Source organism: Fringilla coelebs (assembly GCF_963513975.1).
Source record: "Fringilla coelebs genome assembly, chromosome: 3".
In the NCBI taxonomy this organism is placed as follows: Eukaryota; Metazoa; Chordata; class Aves; order Passeriformes; family Fringillidae; genus Fringilla; species Fringilla coelebs.
This window is the reverse complement of record NC_140030.1, coordinates 46,359,154-46,382,230: the sequence shown is the minus strand read 5'-3', so window position 1 is coordinate 46,382,230 and position 23,077 is coordinate 46,359,154. Positions and strand designations below refer to the sequence as shown.

The following is a 23,077-nucleotide window of genomic DNA, read 5'->3' as shown; positions in this document are numbered from 1 at the left end:
TTTAGTGGCAAAGCACAATTAATTTGCAGAAGAAAGGATAAAATGGCTGCTTGCAACACTAGGGAGCTGTTTACAGTATAGGGTGGAGGGGAAATTATACTGCCTTGGCTTACAAGTGCCAGGTTACCATAATGAGCCCTCTCTTAGCCCTCTCTCATCAGCACTGTGGGCTTAAAACGAATTATAACAAAAGACAGTCTTGTCAGTACATTGTGAAATTGAAAGAGTAAAAACAAATGCCTGAGTGGTGGAAATGGGCAATAATGGCTATTTTTCTTGGTCAAAGAGGGCAATGGGAACTACTTGAAGAGTTTATTATTACCAACAGCAAGGTAGTCCATATTTCTATTGATGTTAAAACTGCCAGAATAAATTTGGGTAAAATAACCTTCTACAGATAAGTTTTCTTTTTTATGTTTGTGTCCCTTTCTTCTCAGTGTAGGTTTTGATTACCAGGTGACCAAAGATGCGAACACTTTGCAAAATTTAAATAGTTAGCTCTAATTTTAGTAAATGTCTTTAATGTTGACACTGAAAGATCGATAGCGTTCTTTCTCCTGTTCAGGAAAACTGCCAGCTCATGATCAGGCCTTGCTCAGAAAGATCCACATCTGCAACTGCAAAGCAAAGCACTTGCAGTTCTCTGGAAAATATTACTGTGGTAAAAGAGTGATGAAGTTTTCTGAGAATTTCAGTTGCTAGCTACCTGTCCCAAGGGAAATTCTGAATCATCTATTGCCTTCTGGAAGAAATAATAACCTCAAAATGGTTACACTCCTGCCTTTCCTTGAGAAACAAACTTCTGGCTATGACCTCATGACTTAGCTATGCACTAGTAATCATATATTGCACCGTACCTTATCGTGCAGTTGACACCTCCCTGTGCTTTGTCAGCAATGACAGCTTCTCATCAGCTCCTCTACCCCTCCCATCCAGCATGTGGAAAAACTTTCCATTGTGGTAAGTAATGCTGGCAGAGCAGGTGATGAACTGGGATAGTTTCTGTGTATGGAGAGATGCCATTTTTACTCTCCCCTCCTCTAATTCTGCTTCATTCACTTGCTGCTGGCAGGAGTAATCTAAGGTTGAACACACAAAGTGGGGATTGTCCTTTGCTTCTAGAGCGGGCTGCAACCTGCAGGCTGTATGAGGTCAGGTCGAGGTTGGCCTTACACTCCCTACAGCCCCCTGAAAGAAAGCTGTAAGTGCGGGTCAGCCTCTTCTCCCAGCAACAGGTGAGAGGATGAGAAATCATCTCAAGCTGCACCACGGGAGGTTTATGTTGGACATTAGGAAGAATTTCTTTACAGAGAGAGTCAGTAGACATTGGAATGGACTGCCTGGAGAGGAGGTGGTGTCACCATCTCTGGAGATATTTAGGGAAAGAATGGACATGGCACTTAATGCCACAGCCTGCAGTTGACATGGTGGTGTTTGGTCACAGACTGGATTCAAACTCCGAGGCCTCTTCCAGCCCGACTGATTCTGTGATTCCGTGTGGTTCTTCATACAGTTACCTCTACCTGGCACTTCCCTAACACAAGCAAGCTTGCAGAGTGACGCTCTTCACAAAAAGAATCTTCGAGAGACCGAGACATAACATTAAAAGGCCTGAATGTTTCTGTGATCTCAAAGTACTTTGATGAAATCCAAACCCCAAAGCAGCGCCGCGTTTGTCTAAAAATCTCACTGTTCGGGGCCGAAGGGGCACAGCCTTGCTACGGCATCGGATCCTAAAGACGCAGCAATACGCCTGGTTTGTATGTGAGCGCAAACACAGTGTGAGCCCCCGTGTTTCTGTAAGCGATCGGTTTATTAACAGCATCCGACTGCACGAATCCTACAACACCTCCCACTTCCAACATGGACCCGCAGCGCCACAGCGCTGGGGCCGGCCTGGCCCCGCCCGCCGCACGGCGGGGCAGAACTGACCAATCACGGGGCAGCGCCCCGCGGGGAGGCGGGGCCGGGCCGTGAATGGCAGCTGGCGAGATAAACAAGTCGCTGCACTGTTCGGCGCCCCGCAGCATGGCGTGCCTGTTCACCGTCTATTCCTCTGGTCTTCCCTCCCTCGCTCCCTGCCAACCAGAGGCGCCGTGTCCGGCCGCGCTCGCCGCTCCCGCCTGTGCGCGCAATGTGAAGAGTCAGCAAGTTCCCAGTGGCCGCTGAAACGCTCCGGTGTCTCCGGAGAGGGCAGTGCGCCGACGCCGCCCGGCCGGGGCGACCCGGGGCATGCCGGGAGTTGTAGTTCTGCCGCTACAGTGTCCCGCCTGCGGCGGCGGGGCCGGCTCCCGCAGCCGCACTACGACTCCCGGCACCTCGCGCGCCGCGCCGCGAGGAGCCCAGTTGAAGCGGGTGGCGGCGGCGGAGCGCGCCCCCTCCCCCCGCCGAAAAGCCCCAAACCAAAACAAAAACAAACCGCCCCCCCCCGCCCCGTTCCCCTCGCCCGCCGCCCCCGCCGAGCCCCGGACATGGCGGTGCCGGGAGGGGGCTCCGCCAGCTGCGGGTGCTGATCCGGTCGCCGCGTCCCCCTGCCCGCCCGTCCCTCCCCGCCCATGGGCGAGACATGGACTACGAGTTCAAGTCGAAGCTGGCGGCCGAGCGCGAGCGGGTGGAGGACCTGTTCGAGTACGAGGGATGCAAGGTGGGCAGAGGCACCTACGGGCACGTCTACAAGGCCCGCCGCAAGGACGGGTAAGGGCCGCGCCGAGAACCCCCTTCCAACCCCCCCCAGCCCCCGCACCAGCGCCCTCCCCTCCTTCCTTCCCCTCCCTTCCTCCCTCCCTCCTCGGAAAGTTTCTGGCAGCGCGGGGGCCGGAGCGCGGAGCCCGCCCGGCTATCCCCCGCCCCGCGCCGGGAGCGGGCCCCGGTGCCCCGGCCCCGCGCATCGGTGCCCGGCTGCTCGGAGCGACGGAATCAATTAGGGTGAAAAAAAACCTCTGAGATCATCGAGTCCACCCTATGACCGAACATCACCATGTTCAACTAGACCGTGGCACTAAGTGCCACATCCAGTCTTTCCTTAAACACCTCCAGGGACGGGGGCTCCACCACCTCCCTGAGCAGTCCCTTTCCAATGTCTAATCGCCCTTTATGTAAGCAGTCCTGCCTAATGTTCAACCTAAAGCTCGTCCCGCTCTGTCCCGCTTCCCCCCCGCCATCCCTGGTGGTGCGGTGTCAGCAGGCTGTGCCCTGGGGTCGCCTTTGCTTTGCACGCCGTGTTCCAGGTCGTCGCCTTCGTCTTTTGTGTGACCGCGTTCGTGATTTTACGTTCTGTTCCGATTACTTGCAGGGGATTGAGAAGGGAGGAGCACCTGGCTCCCGACGGCCCCTCCCCGGCTGCTCCCTCCCGAGCGGCCCGGGAAGCTCCCGGGGTGTGTGGGGGTCCCTGGCGTGTCCCCAGCCCCAGGCACCCCGCGGATGCCAGTGCCGGGCACGCTTGGCTTGATGGCCTGTCCGGGACGCTCCTTGTAGGCAGAGCTGGTGGCTTCTGTCAGTACCTATGCACAGGTGTGTCTCCATCAGTCTCCCGTGAAAGAGCGGGATACAAGTCCCTGTCCCTAAACACTTGGCTGGTGGCTTGATCCACAGAGGTCCTGTAGGCATTAAGCCCATGTATATTGGCTAAGCAAGGTTTCTTCTCTTCTCTGGGGAAAGCCAGTACCATGGGATATGTATTCCATGGATGCTATTTTCACGGTATTGTGGTTAAGGGAGCAGTGGGGAGCTAGGATTGCAATTTGGGATTGTTTGGCTATCATGCAGTTGTTGAAAGGGAGCAGTCCTGAGGCCTGAGCAAGGCTCTCGTGCAGGTGTGGGTTCCAAATAAAATCCTTTGCTTTCAGAAGAGTCACTGAGCATTTTTTCACTGTGGTGTGTGCCTGGTGCTGTGTTTGCAGAGTGTTCTAAACATACTGTAAGGCTGGCTAAAATATGCCTGTGAATTGGAGGTGATTCCTTTCTATCTGAATGCTAAAGGGAATAGCCAACTGAAACTTTGAAAAAGAAGAGACTGAATGTGGAAAAATGACAACTCTTAAATAAATTTTCAGAAGTGGTTAATGACATGCTGCTGCTGCTTTAGATTAGTAGAGAAGTGTAGGGATTTTTCTGTAGGAATAAATGCCATTCATGTGTGTCTTGAAAATTTAAACTCTGAATTTGGAGGCTGTAGTATAAAAGTAATTAATAACTGAAAGGTAAACACTTTTCCAGTGAAGGATTAAATACCAGGAAATGAGCTCTGATTCTGACTAGCTTGGTCTGTGGCCTTAGGAATACTAGAGCATAGCTAACTTGAAATATCAAAGCTTTTGCAGGTATTACAGCTGCCACTGAGCTTTTCCAATATTTTTAAGTTTTCATGGTTACTTCTTTTTCCTAAGTACTAATTCTTTTTTATATATATATATGTATGTATGTATATGTATGTGTGTGTATATATATATATATGTATATGTATGTATATGTATGTGTGTATATATATATATGTATATGTATGTATGTATGTATGTAAAACATACATGGGATAGGAAGAAAGCAATAGTAAGGAAAGGAAGTGGTAATAAAACCACCAAAAAGGCTAGTTAAATATTTGTTGCTGTTCTTTGATATACTAAGCCTAAAACTGCTGCTTGTAAGAATAGCATAAATAAAGGCAGAGCTTTGGGTTTACTGTTTTATGAAAGAAAGAAAGAAATTTGATGTAAGTACAAACCAGACATTTTTGACATTTTTCATTTCCATCATCTGCAAAGGAAAGCTATCATAGGAGTTGCATTGCTGCTACAAAGCACCATAAAGAACATGTCTTTGAAATACCTACAATAATATGACAAATGCAAATGGGTAGTAAAGCAATAGTAAATATGATAAGAAGATAGCTAATGTGTCAGAGCTGGAAATAATCAAAGGGAGACCTTGAGCTGTGAGACAACTTACTGGTGAAAGGAAGTGCAAAGTTTCAGTGCTGTCAGATAGATTGATGTGTAATATAACATGGCACAAATTCAACTGTACTGTATACTCAGAGGCTTTACTTCATGAAGCTTGGACAGTGGCCTATTTTTTCTCTTTTCTCTTAGTCTTCATTTTATGGCACTGGCGAGTTCACTTTTAGTTCCTTTTGTGCAAATTTAGATCCTTGGGTGAAAGTAAGATGTGAACAATTTAGGAAAAGATTAGAAAACAGCTAAAACCATTAATATGAGATGATTTCCTTATGTAAACATCTAGCTAAAGTATATCTGCAGTTTGGAGGATATTTGGCATTAGTTATGAACTTTAAGGGGTCCCTGATGAAAGAAATTAGCGAAAGAAATCTAGCAGTGGTGAATATTTATTGTGTGCTGATCACGGGGGGCTTTTGAGCCTCGTGTAAAGGAATTCTTCTTTAGCTGATTGCAGAGTCTGTTTCAGTATTTTGCAAAGCGTTTCTGTGTAAAAGAGAAAGTTTCTGGCTCCTTGCTTCATATAGTTAATTTACAGTCTCAGGAGGCTGAGGGCAGTAAGAACCTTGTAGCTCTCCAGAAATTCCACTGAGAACTTGTCACTTCATGTTTCAAAAAGTTGGCATATGAATTTTATGAAATAGTAAAATGTGTTTATATGGAGCTTGGCAAGCTGTTCGATAAAATGCTTGTAGAAAAAGTGATTGTGTTGCTTAGATCTCTGTGAATGGCTGGTGCATAAAAGCAGTTTTTTGACAAAGTAACAGCTTAGTTTGGCTTTTTCAGCCTAGAGTAGAATATCATTTGGGCATGTTTCTAGTGAGCTGACTCGTTTCTATGAAAGTTAAAATATTTTTTTCTTTTTTAAATAGTCAGATTTGAACAGTGTTGATGTTACATTTGAATGCACTGCATCATTATGTTTTTAGGGATTTTGAGCAGCTGCAGTTTCTTTTTAGTTCAGTAGTGTTTGTATGGTGTGATGAGGTCTGGAGGTACTACTTGTGTTATACATTTAGCTAAATCAGGCGCCTGGGTTTACAGAACTTTCATTAATACCTCTGTAGTCTAGAAGGTGTAGAAAATAGGTATTTATATAAGCTGTCCAGTCCTTTATTTCATGTACACTAAAACTGGACCAGTGGCTTTGATGGAGGAAATCATGATATAGGCCTCATAATTGCAATTCAGTCATCAATATTGAGTTTTTAGTCTTTATGTAGCTGGAAAATCTGTTACAGATTTTTTGTTTGTGTATTGCTTCAAAGCATCATGTTGACTTTTGCTAAGTGTTTTTTTTGGATGCATTAATCTGCCTAGTAAAGTAAAGAATGCAACTTTTCCAGTCATGGTGAGGAAAATGTAGTTTTCTTTCATGCCTTACCTCTCCTTATTACATTCCTTGCTGCCTCTTTGATGGTATTTTAAGCTACAATGTTGTGCTTAGTTGTTTCACTTCTTGTATCTCCTCCTCATATGAGAGTCAAGTTTCAGTATGAGTGAGGTTTGGAAGTTCTGTTTGTTGTGTATGCCTGAGTTATTTTCCTTTACTTTTTCAAATAATCAATCTTTGAATCCAGGCCACTACAGAATATTTCTTCACCAGGATGTCAGTCCACCTGCAGGTGGAGGTTTGCATGAGTCAGCAAGCTGAAAAGACACCACTGCTGGTTAGTCAGGAGCCCAAGGAATAGTAGGATGCTTGAGTCAGGTAGAAAATAGGCCACTCTGTTCTTGATTCTGTAGCAGCAACAGCAGATGCAACACTTGCAAAAGCTGTATCTTTATGTAAATACAACCTTTCTATTTATTGCTGCTGCTGCTTACCTGTAAACAAACAATCAGGGCGGCTGCTTTTTCTCAATCTAGGGCTATTTGATTTTTCATTTGACTCACGATCTGCATTTGGGAAACAAAGGTTCTTATAAATATTACCCATATAGCTACTTGGAAAGAAAAAATAAGTTTGTAATTTTAGTTTAATCTGTATGTTTTAGAACACCTTTCAAAAAACAAGTATGGGCTTTTTAATCTTGTAACTGAATCTTGTGCCAAAAATATGAAGTGATCAGCATTCAAATCGATGGCAGTAGAAAGGCCAGGATTTGTACCCTGGGCAGCTCCCAGGCTCACTGCCAGCTCAGTAGCTGAGGCTGCCCTGGCAGACCCTCCTGCCATAAAAGGTTTGGCTCAGCCCTGTACTTACAATGTATCAGCTAAACCAAGGATGTAGATTTATCTGCTACTGTAGTGGTATACTTTTGTAGCTTGTCAGATTACTTTGTTGTTACTGTACCTGTAACTTTCAAAAGAGAGTTGGTATAAACCAGGTTTCATCTTAGATGCCAAATATGGAATTCCCTTTTGAAAACTGGACAGCAATGATGCATGTCCAGAAACATCACTGTGGAACACAGGGATAGGAAGGGGAAGACAATTGAAATATTCTTTCCTTCTTCTTACCCCTATTTTTCAGTATTATAAGTTTGTAACTGAAGAGGAGTCTGTTTTCCTCCTTGGACTGACACTGGTGTGCAGAGTCATTAATGTAAGGTTCTTAACTCACAGCTTCCAAGTCTCCGTAAGAGTTGAGTGCCCCCTTCCTGGCAGTGTTTAAGGCCAGGTTGGATGGTGCTCTGAGCAACGTGGTCTAATGAAAGGTTTCCCTGCACAGAGCAGGAGGGTGGGACTAGATGATATTTAAAATTGCTTCCAACCCAAACCATCCTATGGTAGGTAGGATATGGGGAGAGAAAGGAGGATTAAGTATCTAGCCAAGGCAAGTATATAATCTTAACACAGGAATGCTGCTTGTGATTGTGGCCATGTCAGCTTTCTTTGTTTTAGTTTTTTTATTTGATGATTATTTTTTGTTTTAAGCAGAAGTAGCAAAATTCTGATTAAGAGAGAGAAAAAAATAATCTGCTATGAAGCATGGCTCCATGCCAGACAGAAATTTCTGCTGGAGCAGCTTAATGTATTTGGTATTTCTGCTAATATTACATTTTCAGAGGTTGAGTCTGGTCAAGGTGGTGGCTCAGGTGGCTCAGGTCACTGTGGTAGTAGAAAACTGAAAGTGTAGAAGAGGTAAAGGTAATCTGCTTGATCTCTTAAATCAGTATTTGTATAGCAATTAATTTGTGTATTGTTCTCCCCATATTCTTATTTTGTAAAACTTAAGTTCTATAGCAGGAGTTTGTCAGGAGAGGAAACTTGCACTCAAGTTAGCTAAATGCTGCAAATGAGCAGCGTTGGTGGCAAAATGTCTGGGGAATGAGTACATGTGTACTGCAGTTGCATTTACTCTTAAAAGAGAGGCAACTCACTGATGTGGCAAGGATTATACTCTCTTGAATGTGAAACTGGAATATTATTTACCAATGCAAGTTGATACTTGTAAGACATTTGAGAGTCTACAATAATTTATATATTTACATTTTCTTACTTCCTCTATTTGACATTGCCTTGAACATAAGTAATTTGAGTGTTGTGCTGTAGTTGGTTTTTACTAATATAAACCTGTGACAGGCTAAATCACAGAATTATTGACTGAAGTCAGAATGCAATGTATTAGATCTTAAACAATTACTTCTCTCTGCAGGAAAATCTCTTATCAGTGTTGGAAAACCTGTGGTTTGCTTTCCACTTTCATATTTTTTTCTTTTCCTGATGAAACTTCTTATCTTGAGGAAGGTAGAATAGTTGAAGGTGTTTATACCTTGCTAAAATCTCTCAAAAGCAAAGAAAACTTAAATATTAGATTTACCTGCAAATCCTGGAAATACCACTTAACCACTGAATGTTCTCAATATGTGTGAGAAGGAGCAGCAGAACTAAACCAAACCTGTCTAACTAGTTGCCTGCCATGCATTCTAGCAGAAAAGTCCCCATCTAGGAAGAGATAATTAGTACTTCATATCTATGCCTTAATGAGAGCTGCTGTTGCAACTATACCACAGCTTTGCTTTTTGCTCAGGAGGACAGTGCAAGTGGTCATGAGTAATGTCAGTGCTTCCTGCAGACTCTTGCACATTGTTTCTCCCATGGCTGTTTTGTCGTTTCTTCTGTTACTCTTCCTGAAACTAGGTACAGAAATGAGCTGTAAAATGCATCATCACCTCATCACCTTTTAGTGGCGTGATGGTGGTAAGAGCTTGAGGAAGAAAGGGGCTTAGTAAGATGTAGAAGGGTTTGTGTTTGAGAAAAACAGATGAGTTATCCCCAAGTTTCTAAAGAAAAAAATTGTACATAAATTAGCCCATAAGATGTGAAGCAAAAACTTTCAAAGTTTAGTGGTGGTTTTTGTTGTTTTTTTTTTTTTTTTTAAAGAAATGAAGAGGGCAAGAAGATTCCTCTTTCTGAGTGAAGGGGTTAAGAGTTTTTCAGTAGAGCTGCAAGAAAAGGAAGTGAGAGGTTCAAGGGCAAGAAGAGTTTCTTTTCTGCCCCCCAAAGCAAGACAGACCATGGACTACATCAGAAACTGAGTGCTTCTTTGAGTGAGCTGCTTGACATGGCAATAAAATCTTGTATTTCTGGGTCATCCAATCTAACATGTTATATTATGAGTGGATGGGGAGAGGTGTTTTTCGTAAATTTATTTTCATCGTGAGTATTTTCACATCATATATGATTTGAAAAGAAACCAAAAACTCAGCAAAAACCCCGAAGCCCCAGAAATTGCTGTGGTTCATAATGCTGTAGATGTGTTTGTACAAGTACCCAAAGTTTCTGTGGAATGTCCTAACCAAATTGCACTAGAGATTTACCAGTAACATTAAATTTTCACCTATGTTTTGAAAATACCTTCTGAAATGCTCTTTGCCTCTTCTGCAGCCCTAATCAAGCTGATGGCTTGGACAGACTTGGGTCAGAAGGTGCCTTTGTCCTCTGGTTGTAGCAGCAGAGTTCTGTGTTGAGAAGTGACTCTGTTTGCGTGCACTTGCTGCTGCTTTATGTTGGGTCCAGGAGGAGTGCGGTCTACGTGTGTCATCGGGAAGGGATTGTTAGCAGCAGAGATAGGCAGCTCTTACATTCTGCTTCCAAAGATGTGTCATTCTTTGAGCTCCTTTGCTGGCATTTGAGAACTGACATACACTGCAGTTTTATTTTATCTATTGTTTTTTTACTGCAACAAAGTGTTAGAACTTAAAGAAGATTTATTTGTTTCAATAACAGCGCATTTGCTTGAAGGAATGCTGAAACTGGTCCAGGACAACTGCATTTAGAATAAATTGGCTAACTTAGTATGCGACTTCGGGAAATGAAGAACAGTTTCTACTTGTGTAGCAAACACAAGAAGTTTATTGTTTTAACTTGACTTGAGTTTCATGTTTTCTAAATAATATAGGTTTATAAAAGACCTCCCAGCTCTGGGAGCTTGGTTTACATGGTTTGCTTGACTATAAATTAGATGACAGATAACAGTGATAGTTGTGATGATATTAAAAATCATTACACCTCTTGTGAAGTTCATTATCTCAACAGATTCAAGAAGAAACAAGTGCCGAAATAATTTTAACCAAAATCTGTTGTCAAGAAAGTCCAGGGAAATTCTTTAACTCAACTGAAACTCAAGTTCTATGTCTGATTTTTTTATTAACATTTTTTTAGACATTTCTGTGGGAGTGCAATCCTTTCATTTATTGGTGGGAGTTTGTTTGAGAGAATTTATGAAATATTAGTGTGCCTAATAAGACTGAAGGGAAGCAATGTTGAGGAGATAGGGTCAACTGACCTTTACAAAATGGGCGTCTGGAAGTGTGGGTTGGGTTTTATGGTTCATGTGTTGTGATTGGAGTTTTTTATCCTTTATTATGTAATTATTTTATTTTACCTTATTGGAAAGCACAGTTGACTTTTCAGGTTGTGAGAAAGATTGAAGAAGCTGAGATTACTGAAAGAGCGGATCCCTGAAGGGCATTATTCACGTTCATGTTTGCTTCTGTCTTTTCTGGGCTTAGCAATCTTTAAAACAATATTTTCAAATGAGGCCATTGTATAACTGCTTGTTTCTCCTCAGTTGTCATCTGATTTCTACAAAATTCACGATCCTGAAATATTCTACAGTTGTTTATTTTGTAGATGGAACCACACTGAAGATAGGCAGAGCAATGGCCATAGCTTGTTGTGTGTGCTAGGAATGTCAGGTTGCTCAGTTAAGTATCAGGGTTCTGGGCTAAATAAAAGCGCAGCTATAACATGGGGACAGTCTGGGACAGTGTAGCTTTAAACATGTGTTCCTATAAAGTGGGCCTCGTGTGCAGTATGATTTTTTTTTTGTTCACTCTGTGCTGACTTAAGTAGAAAATGCTATTGATTTCTTTTGGCAGTCAAGTGAAAATAAGAGTTATAGGTAATTGACTTTAGAAGCTAAATCTGCTGGAATGGAAACTGCATCTGGAGGTATGCTTCACTATTTTGAAGCAATGTTATCTGCTTTCCTCATGCATTAGTAGTTGAAGGAAGAATCAATCCTTTTTGTGTGGCCAGAAGGTCTTCTTCCTCTTTTGTCCCTCTTTTGTTTTGCCGTCTTTATTAGAGCACTTGGAAGCATACGCACAGGTTATGCTGGGATTCAGCTCTGCCTCTGATTGTCCTTGGCTTTCCCACTTCATTGGTAATGTTGTGGGGCCTGAGGAGATACAAGGGCCACTCACGCGTGACATTTCTAGCAGCATGTTTGGCTCTGAAGTCGGTTGTTTTGAAAGAGATACTTATAAGTAATGAATTCTGCAAATTCAGAGATGTTTGGAGAAAATTCTCACCTGTGTTAATAATGAATTACCATGGATTCATGCTAAGATTTAACACCTTGCACATTCAAAAATGCTGTGTTTGTTGCTTGCGTTAATTATCGTCAGTGCAGCTGAGAGTGGGTGTCAGCTGATGTCTTTGAATGTGTCTATTCCTAAAACAGAGTTTCTGTATCAGTTGCTGCCTTGTTCTCAAGGGCGTTGTAGACTTCCAAGTTAGCTTATGTTCATATCTTTTGATTAAAACCAGTCATTGTACTGGATAACCACTTGTTCCTTTGCCCAGTTCTGTCATGCTTCAAATGAGAAACAGAGGTAGACAAATTGCCAGATTTAACTTGACCTTCAGAACAACTGAAAGACTTGTTATGAGTAGAATGCCATTTATTCTACTTCTAGTGTCACTTCAGTGATGGGGAAAAACTGGCATAAAACTTTATCAAGTGATGTTCTTAAACCTCAGATTGTGACAGAAGCCTATTCTGACTATGGGACATGGAGTTCTAAAATTCAAAGGAAGCAGAATGCCCCTCCCTTTCCCCAGGAACAGATATGATAGCTGACTAAAGACCTTGTTTGTTTTTGAGAAGCAACAAGGTTGTCTTAGTGGCTGGAATTAAGACCTCTATCTTTGAGAAATCCTCATGTCCTGACACTGAAGTGAGGAAAAAAGTGGAGATGCTCCATTAAAAAAAAATAAAAAAATCTTTTTTTTTTAATGTTTTAGACTGAATTAAATTAGACCTTGGGGTGACTTTATGGAGTTTCATTCCAGTCCTTCTACTTTATTGTGAGGGAGTTTTTTCAACTTTGCAACTTTTCAGTTGTAATAAATGTGCTCTGTCTCACTCTGCCCTACTCTGTGCATATGGAATTTGGGTCTTGCTTCTTTTTCATGATTTGGGTTGCAGCTTTAGTACCTAAAGGCTAATTTACCACCTAAGAATTAGCTTGCTAACACAATGTGGGTGTTTTGTGTAGGTCTGGCTTTGAGATTTGATAATTTCACTGTAGATGGTTTGAGTTAGGAAGTTTGAAGGAAAAGAACAGAAAATTTGATAGATCTTTGATAAATCTGGACTTTCATGTGCTTTAGGGGAAATGTTTGATTATGTCATGAGTCAGAAAAGGAAAACTGAGTAACTGCAGTTTTTAGGCCATTGCCCTACCCCCTTTTACATTGGGTCAATAATTCTGCTTGTTGTGCTATAGGCAAACCTAATGCATTATAGGGATTTAAAAAAAAATCTGCACCTGGTATTTGAAACATGTTCTTGCTAAAAAAGACCCCAAAGTACAGGCTTCCTACTATTTGGTGATTTGATAGTAATTTCCCACCTATCAAAGTTGCAGTATTAGCCAGATTTAGCACTACATAGAAAGAGATGTGATGCACATTAAGCTGGACAGTGTAGTTACGGTATGGCTTTAGGACTTAAAAAATTCCAAAACCAGACAGCTCATTCTTCACATTTATAGTTAGTCACAAGCATTCTTCTTAAGTGAGTTTATGAAGCAAATGGTAGATTTTTTTTTTTTTGGCATAGTCTTAGGACCCTGTTTCTATGATCTTGGTACATAATTTGCTGACAAATAAAAATTTGTTCTCTCTTTTTTTCAGAGTTATTTTTCTCCTTGCTGCTGCTGGTCCTTGTTTTAAGGTAGCAAATCCTCACATGCAAGGAGATATTTCCTAAATCTATTCATTATCTGTAATCAAGCCTGTCTGTAAAGAAATAAAATCATGTGCAGCTTTCTCTTCTGCTTAAATATAGCAAATTCTGGAAAAAGCTACCTGAAGCAGCAGAATAATTTTACAGCTTTCAGGGTTTAATGTGAACACTTTAGTTCTTACCCTTACAAACAGGCTGTCAAGTCTGCTTACCCCAATCTGCTATGAATGTACTTGTATGAAATTCACAGTTCTCAGTCGCTCCAGATACTTAGGAATCAGTCTAATTTTAGGAATGGCAACAACACTGTAGCTGGTTGAGGTCCCTGAATTTTCATCAATAAATTTGGAGTGAGGGTGGCAATGACTGAAGTTGTGCTCTCTTTCCTTGCAAACACAAAGTTTGATTATTATAGTGTAAAGGATAAATTTTAATAGATTAGGTCAGTAGGATTTCCAATGGTCCGGTATTACATAGATCTTAGACTGTCTGTGATGTGAGTTAATCCAAAATTGTTGTTAACAGTTAGAAGGTATTGATGCTGCAAAGATTTGCTTTTAAATTTCTGAATTAGAAACTACTGGAAGAAAGAGAAGAGCATATGATTAAGTTACGTGTAATGGTGGTTATGCTAGTGGATTACTTTTTATGCTCACATTGATACTAAGAGACCTCTACTCTCCTCTCCCAGTCTAGTGAAATCATAGCTGGGAAAAGGCATCTTTTTTTTAATGACAGAAAACCTTATCAGTGCTCAGATTCACTTTTTGTCCTTTTAATCAGCTGTCTCCTCATGCATGAAGAACGCATCATTTATGTTTGCTGAAGTTTGGGGGGGATTTATAGGTATTCAGCATCTTTTGTGAGGCTCTGTGGAAGCAGGCAATGTCAAGGACATTGTGTTTAATGACAAGTAGCTTATCATTTTAAGAACTTGCCTTGTTCTTTAACATGCACACTTCCCCCTGAGTTCATAAACTGTTTTACAGAGGAGTAAACAAGGGGAAGGATAGCCATATCACTAGTGTGATTTAGAGATACATTTGGGGTTGTTCTGCAGATTATAAAGCAAAATCTGTTTCAATTTCTCAGGGGGTGCTGTGATGACACAGAGTGTCTATTAATAATATGATGCAGTTGGTACTTTTAATATGAACTCTTTTAGTCTGACTGGAACATGGCAGGTTTTCCAGCAAGCAAAGCTGCATGTAATGGTTCTTCTGCCTATTTCTCATAGTGTATATGATGAAAGTCAGGTATCTTTTCAAAAAGCCTAATTGTAGTAATCAGTTGCTCTGTATTTGAATGTCTCTGACAATTTATAGTAGACTTAAGCTTAGAACACTAATTTCAACGAAAAAAATTCTATTTTCTTGAAAGGTTTTTTTTACCAACTAAACAACCAAGAAAAAACCTAATTATTTAAAAAATTCACAGATTGCATTATGATTCCTGAGTTAGCCTTCTTTTGGCATGCATTTATGCCTGACTTTGGCAAGTCAATGACACTGGCAATTATTGAAAACTAGAGTAGTAAACCATGCAGCGTTCAGGAATTTGGTATTGCATTTTGAGAAGAGTAACATCTAAAATGACACACAGACTTCTGCCTTTTGCATGTGTTCTTAGGTTGTTCTAAAGGGTTTAATGGGTAGACTTTAGGTCTGGAAGGTAGCAGAAGATAGAGAAAAGTGCTGCTGCCTTGTGTTATTCTGTGTATATACTGAGTTATCTGGTGTCATCTGATGTTTGGAGTGAGACCTAGAGGAGTTCAGTAGGTATCATCAGGCAGTGATGCCAATGAAGCTGAGAAGCATTTAAACCCCTTTTTGAAAATGGAGATTGTAAGTACTTGAGACCAAAAAAAAACCAAACACAAACCAAAAGCCAGAAATGCAGTATTTACTGTAGCATACTGTCTCCATTCCAAAAAGCTTTTTCCTTTTGTTTACCTGGATCAGCCTTGGATGTTCTATTTTCACTCTAGTTCTTTTTAATATTGGGTAGTAGAGACTGTCGTGTTTGATGTAAGTTTGTTGCATTGTTCCCACTTCTCAAGTTTACTTGTAGATGTTTCAGATAAGATACAAGCTTGGCTTTTAAAGATTGAATGTTTACTGCCTGATGGGGAGGTTGGATTACCACCCTGCTGTTGTCCACAAGAATTGGTTTTTGTAACCCAGTGGGCAACAAGCCAATAACTACATACTTGAGAGAGACATTGATTTCTTTTTTTCCATAGTTCTGCAAGTCTGGGTGCCCAGTGGAATTCCACAAATCAAGCACAATGGCTATCAAAACCTTTTGCTATTTATACATGTCAGCAAACAAAGGAATTACTGTTCATTGGCTACATGTTACATAATCCTTGTATTAATTAGTGTCCTATCTTCTATTGGTTCATGATTCTCTCTCTTCTCTTGCTAATTAGTCCCAGGGTGTTTCTCTTCTCTTGGGCCGATGGGTTTTTGGGTCAATGATCTGTGAGTGGTGGTTGGGATCTCCCCCTGCAGAATTCCCTTTTACCCACTCACAGCTGGTTCAGCACAGTTGCTGGGTAAGGTTTATTAGTTTCTTCCTTATCTTGGGGATTCTGCCCAATGCCCATAAATTCTGCATTCTTTGTGTCTGCTCTCAGTGGTACATCCTTCTCCCCAGCTTTGTTAACCTCCCTCTGGGTGTGAGACCACTGAAACCTGCCAGGCCCTAAAGCTTAGCAAGGCAACTCTACCAATCAGTAATTTGTCTTTCTAACACCTGCACATCACTTAGAGCTTGTGGGCTGCTGTCTGTTTCACAGACTAAATCTCCCATCTTGTTGATAAAGGTTGAAAGTATACAACAATCAAACATTAAGGAGCATCCTTTCTTAAGAAAATTTTACATATTCCACATTTTGCAACACTGCCACTGAGAGGAAAGCCCAGGTTCAGGTGACATACATGTCTGCTCTTTCTGTATGAGAAGTCCTTTCCTGTGACTGACACATGTGGTGTTCTGTTTGCAACACCAGGAAAGTTCCCATCAAACCTCTGGAGGATGCATCAGTTCAGAGGCCAGCTATGCAATCCACAGACATTACTGAAAATCTTCACAGCAGCAGGATAAGGTACACACCTGCTGGTTTCATCCATTCTTTTCATGGCCAAAACCAGCCGGTTGTAGTTCATGTCGTAGTGAACTTGTCTGGGTCTGGGTTGTAAGAGGAGCCTGTAGCTGCTATGAAGTTTTAGCTGCTGCCTGTGAAGGTGAAGAAACACAAATCTTTTAAAGGGTTTTTCAAATTTCTGCTTACCATCCTTGCTCTTTCACATTTTGAGTTTCTTATGTAGGTCTCAAAATGAACTAATGGAAGTGCATTGAAATACAGTGGATACTGCTTGCTAGAAATAAATTAAGATCAATCTGTAGATTCACAGCCTCTGCCATTTGTGACTGGTTGTCAAATGAATGAAAATGAGCTGGCTGAGCTGCTGACTGGATAAGGCTTGATAGGTTTGGAGGACAGTAGTAAAAGAAAATTACTTTCCTAGTCTGGTATAGAGCATGCACTGTAGAGACACTGGGTGTAGATTTTTTGATCTAGTGATTCTTTTGGTTTAGTGACTGCTTCTATATCCATAAAACACTAAAGCACAAGAACTCACTACTTTTTGGAAAGGATTATGTCCCTTTTTCCAGTCAGTCATAGATTTCTTTTCTGGTACTGTTACCTTTGTAAAGGGCTAGGGCCATGTGCTAAGTACAGAATTAAATCCATGAGAAGCTTGCCTAGGGTAAGCAGTGCTGAGCATGATCTATTTAGTGGCTTGGCTGCCATGTTCCGGATGAGGTTTTCAGTTAGCTTCTAGTTGCACTTCAGTGTCACGGTTTGCCTTTTCTCAGGGGGAAAAAGGTTTGCAACTCTTTGTGATCTCCTGCTGAGTGATTAACTTACTGCTGTCTGGCAGCAATTAAACAAAGTGATCAGAATGTAACCAGATACCCCTCTGGACACTGTGTTCCAGGCAGTACTGTGAAGGACACTGAGCTCCATGGTGTTCCCAGGCTTTGTCCTACAAACTCTCAAATACTTAAATTCCATTAGTGTTGTTACAGGGTTGAATTGGTTTCTTGCCTATTACATTTTTTCTAGATAAGTCTTGAAATGGTTTTATGGTGCACTTTTTTTTTTCCTTAAGAAAATGTGCACTTTAATTATTATTTATTTATGGTATTGTGCGCTTTGTACACTTAATTTAGGGCAGCTATTATTAGTATATACAGTAAGGATAATATCTGTATTGACTGATGTGATAGTTGCAGTTCTAGCTTCAGAGTGATTGCAGTCTTTCAAGCCAGTTCCTTGATGTGGATAATTAATTCTGAAGTTGGGATGTATGTTAAATTATCTGTGAATTCAAGAGAGACCATCATTGAAAGTCTTCAAATTTGAATAATTGGGATGAAACAATTGTTTGAACCATACACTATTTCACTATTTTCAAATCCTCCTGGTTTTTTTTTATGGTCTTGGGCAAGTTGTTTCTAGTTTTCCATTCACTTGTTTGTAAAGTAGTTTCTCATATGATGGGAGGTCTCTGAAGTACAATTGCAATAGTTAAGACAGTTTAGCTCCTTTGAAATCTTGTAATTATTCTAAATCTTCTGAGCTACATTTTAAAAAAAGTGAATTTGGTACTTAGTTCTTTCCAAAGCATTTGGAAAATGGAAACTGAAAGTGTTACCCAGAAGAAGTAGTAATCATATTTTTGTTTTCTGTATTGAGTACTACAGCTGGACATCAGCCACTGAGTGGAATTTTTTGGGGCAAGAGGACAGAGTGTTCCTTTGCATAGTGCCAGTTAAAATATTGACAGTAACTTCCAGGATTGCAGAATGGGATATTTATTGTGAGGGAGAAAAACTTGAAGACCAAGTTTTATAGTGGAGGAATGTTCTCAATACATGCTGGCATGCAAGTGCTGATAACATGGGGACCTTTGTGTTTGAGTGCTGCCTATGGCAGTCTGAAATACCAGTTGAAAAGTCTTCAGGAGGGCAGTATCTCATATTAGCAGTGTCATTTTGGTAAAAAGTTAATCCCTCTTAGAATAGCATGAATTGTAATATTTCTGAAACCAGAAGCAATGCTGATTTTAATCTTTAACCCCTAGTTTTGGATAAGGGAACTTGAAGCATAGAGAAGCCTTGTAGTTGTGTGATACAGTGCTTATTTTATCAGGCAAATTTCTCTGCATCAGTTTTGAAAAGCATTAATAAAAATTGTTAACTCACAGCTTCCTATAGTATGGTTTCCCTTTGAGTTCTGCTTTGCTATGATTTTTGCTCATATTAGTGAACACATCGCCACCATCAGCCTGGGGTGGCTGTTTGATATAACCTGCTTGATTAAATGTTGATCTGTGCCACTTGCTTCCTGCCCTCAGACAAACTCCCTTACAGTTGCAGGTTAAGACCTTCAAGTTAGTTGATCTGTTCCTGGGACAGTGTTTCTGCAGACCAGATAAAAATGGTTGTGGGCAGAGACCCTGCTTTCTGCTTGGCTATCCCTGGCATGGATGTCTTTTGCCTCATACCAGAGCTGTGTGGTTTGTGGTTGTTGTTTGGATTTGGTGTTAACTTGATCATGGTTGCTTTGCTCCAGTAAAAAATGTGCTGATATAGGATCTGTCAGAAAAGGATTTATAAAAACTTTCCTGCTGTGTAATTCCATACAATTTATTGAAATGTGTTTAGAGTTCAGGAGAGTTTTTCTGAAATGAAATATAAGTACTTCCCCCGTCTCAAGTGTTTTGTGATAGCATTGGTCTTTAGGGAGTTGAACAGTGTTCTCACCTATCACACACACCATTTGATATTATTTATTGAATTCTTAAAAGTGGGGAAATAGCTAATAAGGTATCTATGTGTTCTTTTCTTTGGACACTTCACTGAATAATCAGAATTGTATTTCATCAGATTGCACTGGCTGACTTGCTTTTGAAGTTTTGAATATACTTATTTCTTTTTCAAATTATCTTCAATGGAAAATATTATTAGCTAAAATACCACTTGGTGGACATCTTTGGAAAGTGCTTTAATTAGCTAATATATTTCTATAATAAGGACAGCTAACTTTGGAAAAGTATTTGTATAGACTTGCATTTCTGCCAAAGCAAATAAATAGTATCTAAAGGAGGCCATGTTTATAATTCTAAAGCTGTTGGTAAAAAAAAAAAAAAAAAATCCTCAGGTCAAGAATATGCTCTTTGGAGTTCTTTATCCTTGCCACCCATTTATTATAAATAAGCATTTCATTGTCCCTATTTTTGCTCATTTTTTACAAAACCTAGTGGTTTAGAACTATCTGTGTTGCAGCTCAGTAAGACTGCCTCCTTTTCCCCTATGCTGTAATACCTTAGGTTGTTGGATTGGTTGGGTTTTTTTTTTAAAACACCTTTCATAATTTCTCATTTGTATCTTGAAGTCCAGCATGCAGTGGCTGTCTGACAAGTGCTGACAGCCTTGCCGTGGCAGTGGCGTTCAGCAGTGCTGCTGAAGGCAGTGTGTGCCAAGTGTCACACCTGGTCTCTGCAGTGACCTTCACTCTGTGAAGATCTGAGTAACTGGATGCAATGCTTTGCATGTAAAACTATTTCAAGGACTGCCATATCAGTGTGGTCCTGTGCCTGGTTCAGTAGATGTGCCAAAAGAAGGATGTGATGCAGTGCTGTAGTGACTACATTGCTTTGGGATTCCAGCTGATAGTTGTGCGCGGGATTGTTTCTGCTGCATAGTTTGAACATGACAATAGTTTAAATGGCATGATCAATTTTGTATGTCCAGAATTGGTTTTGGTTCTGCAGACAATATAATTTTGTCTTCACAGTCTCTGTAAGCAACCTGAGTTGCTTACAGAGATTGATAGTTGAGGAGTTGATACTTTGCAGTGTATGGAAATCCTCTGCATAGATAGCACAACCATGTATAAGAGGGGATGGGCATTTATTATTTTCTGTTTAAAATTTGGACTAATTAATGAAATCAGAAACAGTTCCTGAGAGATAAAGTGCGATCTTAATACCTGTGAAGTTACATGTTTTCATGTGTTGTTGGAAAGTGTGTGGAATTTTTCTTGTAAAAATTTTATTTCAAAAAGTGTAGCTCAGTGTTAATTATAAACATGCATTGAGGGTTTAGCTGCTGCTGAAAATTACTGAGAATAATGCTTGCCTGTGTTACTTACGTGTAGACAGCTATTATTTCAAGTTATCTTGTCTTGTCTCCACATTTTTCTACTCAGTCACTTCTTATCCCGTGAATTTTGGAGGGAGAGGTTCTGGTGGAACGTGGGAAACAGTCTGAAGCTGGCAGGGCACAGGCTTGGAGTTCAAAGCCAGAGAGACTGAATCAAGTGCAAGTTCAGAATCTTTTTGTGTGGCAAAACAAAATGGTTTGGGACTGGAAGAAGTGCTAACTGAGGTCTACCAGAAATGCCACAGGAATTTGGGTAGGGGCTTCGGGGTTGTTGAATTGTGACTGGTGAGTCTGCAAAGGGGCATCGACACACGGTGGGCATTGGTGCCTACCAGCATCTGTCACTGACAGCTGAATCCTGCAAAGCCATGTTGTAGGCTGGTTCTGTTATAGCATGAAAGCTTCAAGATTCTACCTCCTTTTCTTGTTCTTTTGGTACTCCCTCTAAATCACTTCAAGCTGTGATTATTTAAAAGGCTAGTACAGTGTTTGGGCTGAACTTTTTTTTCATATTCTGGCTTTGTACATCAGAGCACAGTGTTTCGTGTGCTTTGTAGGGATCTGTCAGTAACTAGTGTTTATTATATAATTAGTTTAAAATAGTAGTATTTCAGAAATAAAAGTGGATTGAGGGTAGCTCATAAAATCAAGAAAAAACCTTTCCATTCCCAGATATTTCTAGGAGAATTTTCCAGGCATGGGATATGACTGTGGTGTTTCACAACAGTAGACAGTATCTTGGAATTTCAGAGAAAGTGTCCTCTAAAATTCTGTGTTTGCAGTTATCATGTCTGTTTTCAGAGAGAAATGGATAGAGGTTAACCAAGTGTTTTTTTAAGGAAGTATTTGTTTGGGAACTGTAAGGTCTTTGTTAAGAGAACTTGCTTTTCATATCAAAGTTTAATTTATGCATAAAAGCAGATTGGCTTTTCAGCTTCTTGAACCAGACCAAATTAAAGTGTTTCATCATTATACTGATATTGATTGGTGTAATGTAAGTCAGAGCTAAATATATTTTTCTTTCTCTCTTTTTTTTTTTTTTTGTGTGTACAGAAAAGATGAAAAGGAGTATGCACTGAAGCAAATTGAAGGTACAGGGATATCCATGTCGGCCTGTAGAGAGATTGCAGTAAGTGTACATAAATGAAAGTAATTTTACTGACATTATTACTCAACAGGTATTTTATTTTCCTAGAATTAAGTAATGTGGAGATTATCCAGATGTTTCCTTTAAAGTAGGCAAGCATGGAAATTTATTCAGATCTGAGCCTTTTAAAGAAGCTTTTAAATCATAATTTTCTTTTAGTTCTTTTCAGGTAATAGCAATGCCTCTTTCTGATATAATTTTGTTTCATCTTCTTTTATGTGTTGAGAGGGAACTAAAACTTCTAAATGCAGACTTACTTTAAAAAGGAATGTTTTTAAAATGACTTGAAAGAAAAAGGTTCTGAAAAATTACAACTACCATCTGAAGTCCACTTACTAATAATGTATTTTATTTTAGACTAATGGTGACTTGTTGTTCTTTAGTATCTGAGAACATTTTGTTCTCCTCATTTTTAATTTGTTTTGCCAAGTACAGGGAAATTTCATAACAAAATGAAAACCAGCTTTAATAATATTTTTATTACATGTGTCTTTTATTACATACCTATTATTCCTTCAAATTTGGTAAAATTAAGTGTTTGTAAATAAAGGTAGAATTTGATCTTTAAATGTTTTTTATGTCTGAAAATGTGCATTACTGACAAAATGCTGGATACTGAGTAGAATTTTGTAATGCAAGTATTTCTTGAGTTGCAAAAGGAGTGCACTTGCTTGATTAAATATTTACCTTGTCTTACTGCTGTCACTATGCAGTCAGCTGTTGAATGTATCTTAGGATTGTGCCTTAAGCTTTTTATAATCTGGTGGTGTTGCATTGAAACACAGCATTCAGATGTGGAATGCACTGTGAGTCATTAGAAACTCATGGTGTCCATGAACTGAACAAACCACTGGGTTGTCTTTAGTGCAGCGTCCATGATGATTCTGTATGAAGAGACTTAACAGATAAAACTGCTGTCCTTTTAAAGTGCTTATCACTATAAGGTCAAGGTCACTCATGGATTTGAGAGGTGGCCACATTGCTGTCAGTCACTTTACACAGGATTTACTCAGTGACCTTCTTTTGCTAACATTTCTGCCTTTGGAGGAAATAGGAAATCCTCTTTTAACATCAGTACTATATTTTTGGTACTACAAAGTCATTTTTGACAATATTGAGGGGGTTTTGTTTCTTGGATTCTTGTCCTTTGTTTTAAATTCTACTGCTGTGGAGATGTGTGGATTAGTCTGGAGGAGACTTTGCTGTGGGCATGGTAGCACTGTGATATGGAGCTGGTTCTGCCTGCCTGGACAAAACAATGTAAGGAAGGAGAGAGTGTCAAATTATGTTTTAACTCCCATGATACATCACTTTTTT

The 23,077-nt window shown here is 40.3% G+C and overlaps 1 protein-coding gene across 1 annotated transcript in view; it reads left to right on the top strand.

Annotated features, from left to right (window-relative positions):
• The first annotated feature begins 2,439 nt into the window (after positions 1-2,439).
• CDK19 (cyclin dependent kinase 19) overlaps positions 2,440-23,077 on the top strand; it is a 123,135-nt gene continuing 102,497 nt past the window's right edge. Inside the window, exons 1-2 of the mRNA XM_084203096.1 lie at positions 2,440-2,694; positions 21,667-21,742. Of these exons, the coding sequence (XP_084059222.1) occupies positions 2,567-2,694; positions 21,667-21,742 (204 nt within the window). The 5' untranslated portion in view covers positions 2,440-2,566. The remainder of the gene's footprint in view (positions 2,695-21,666; positions 21,743-23,077) is intronic.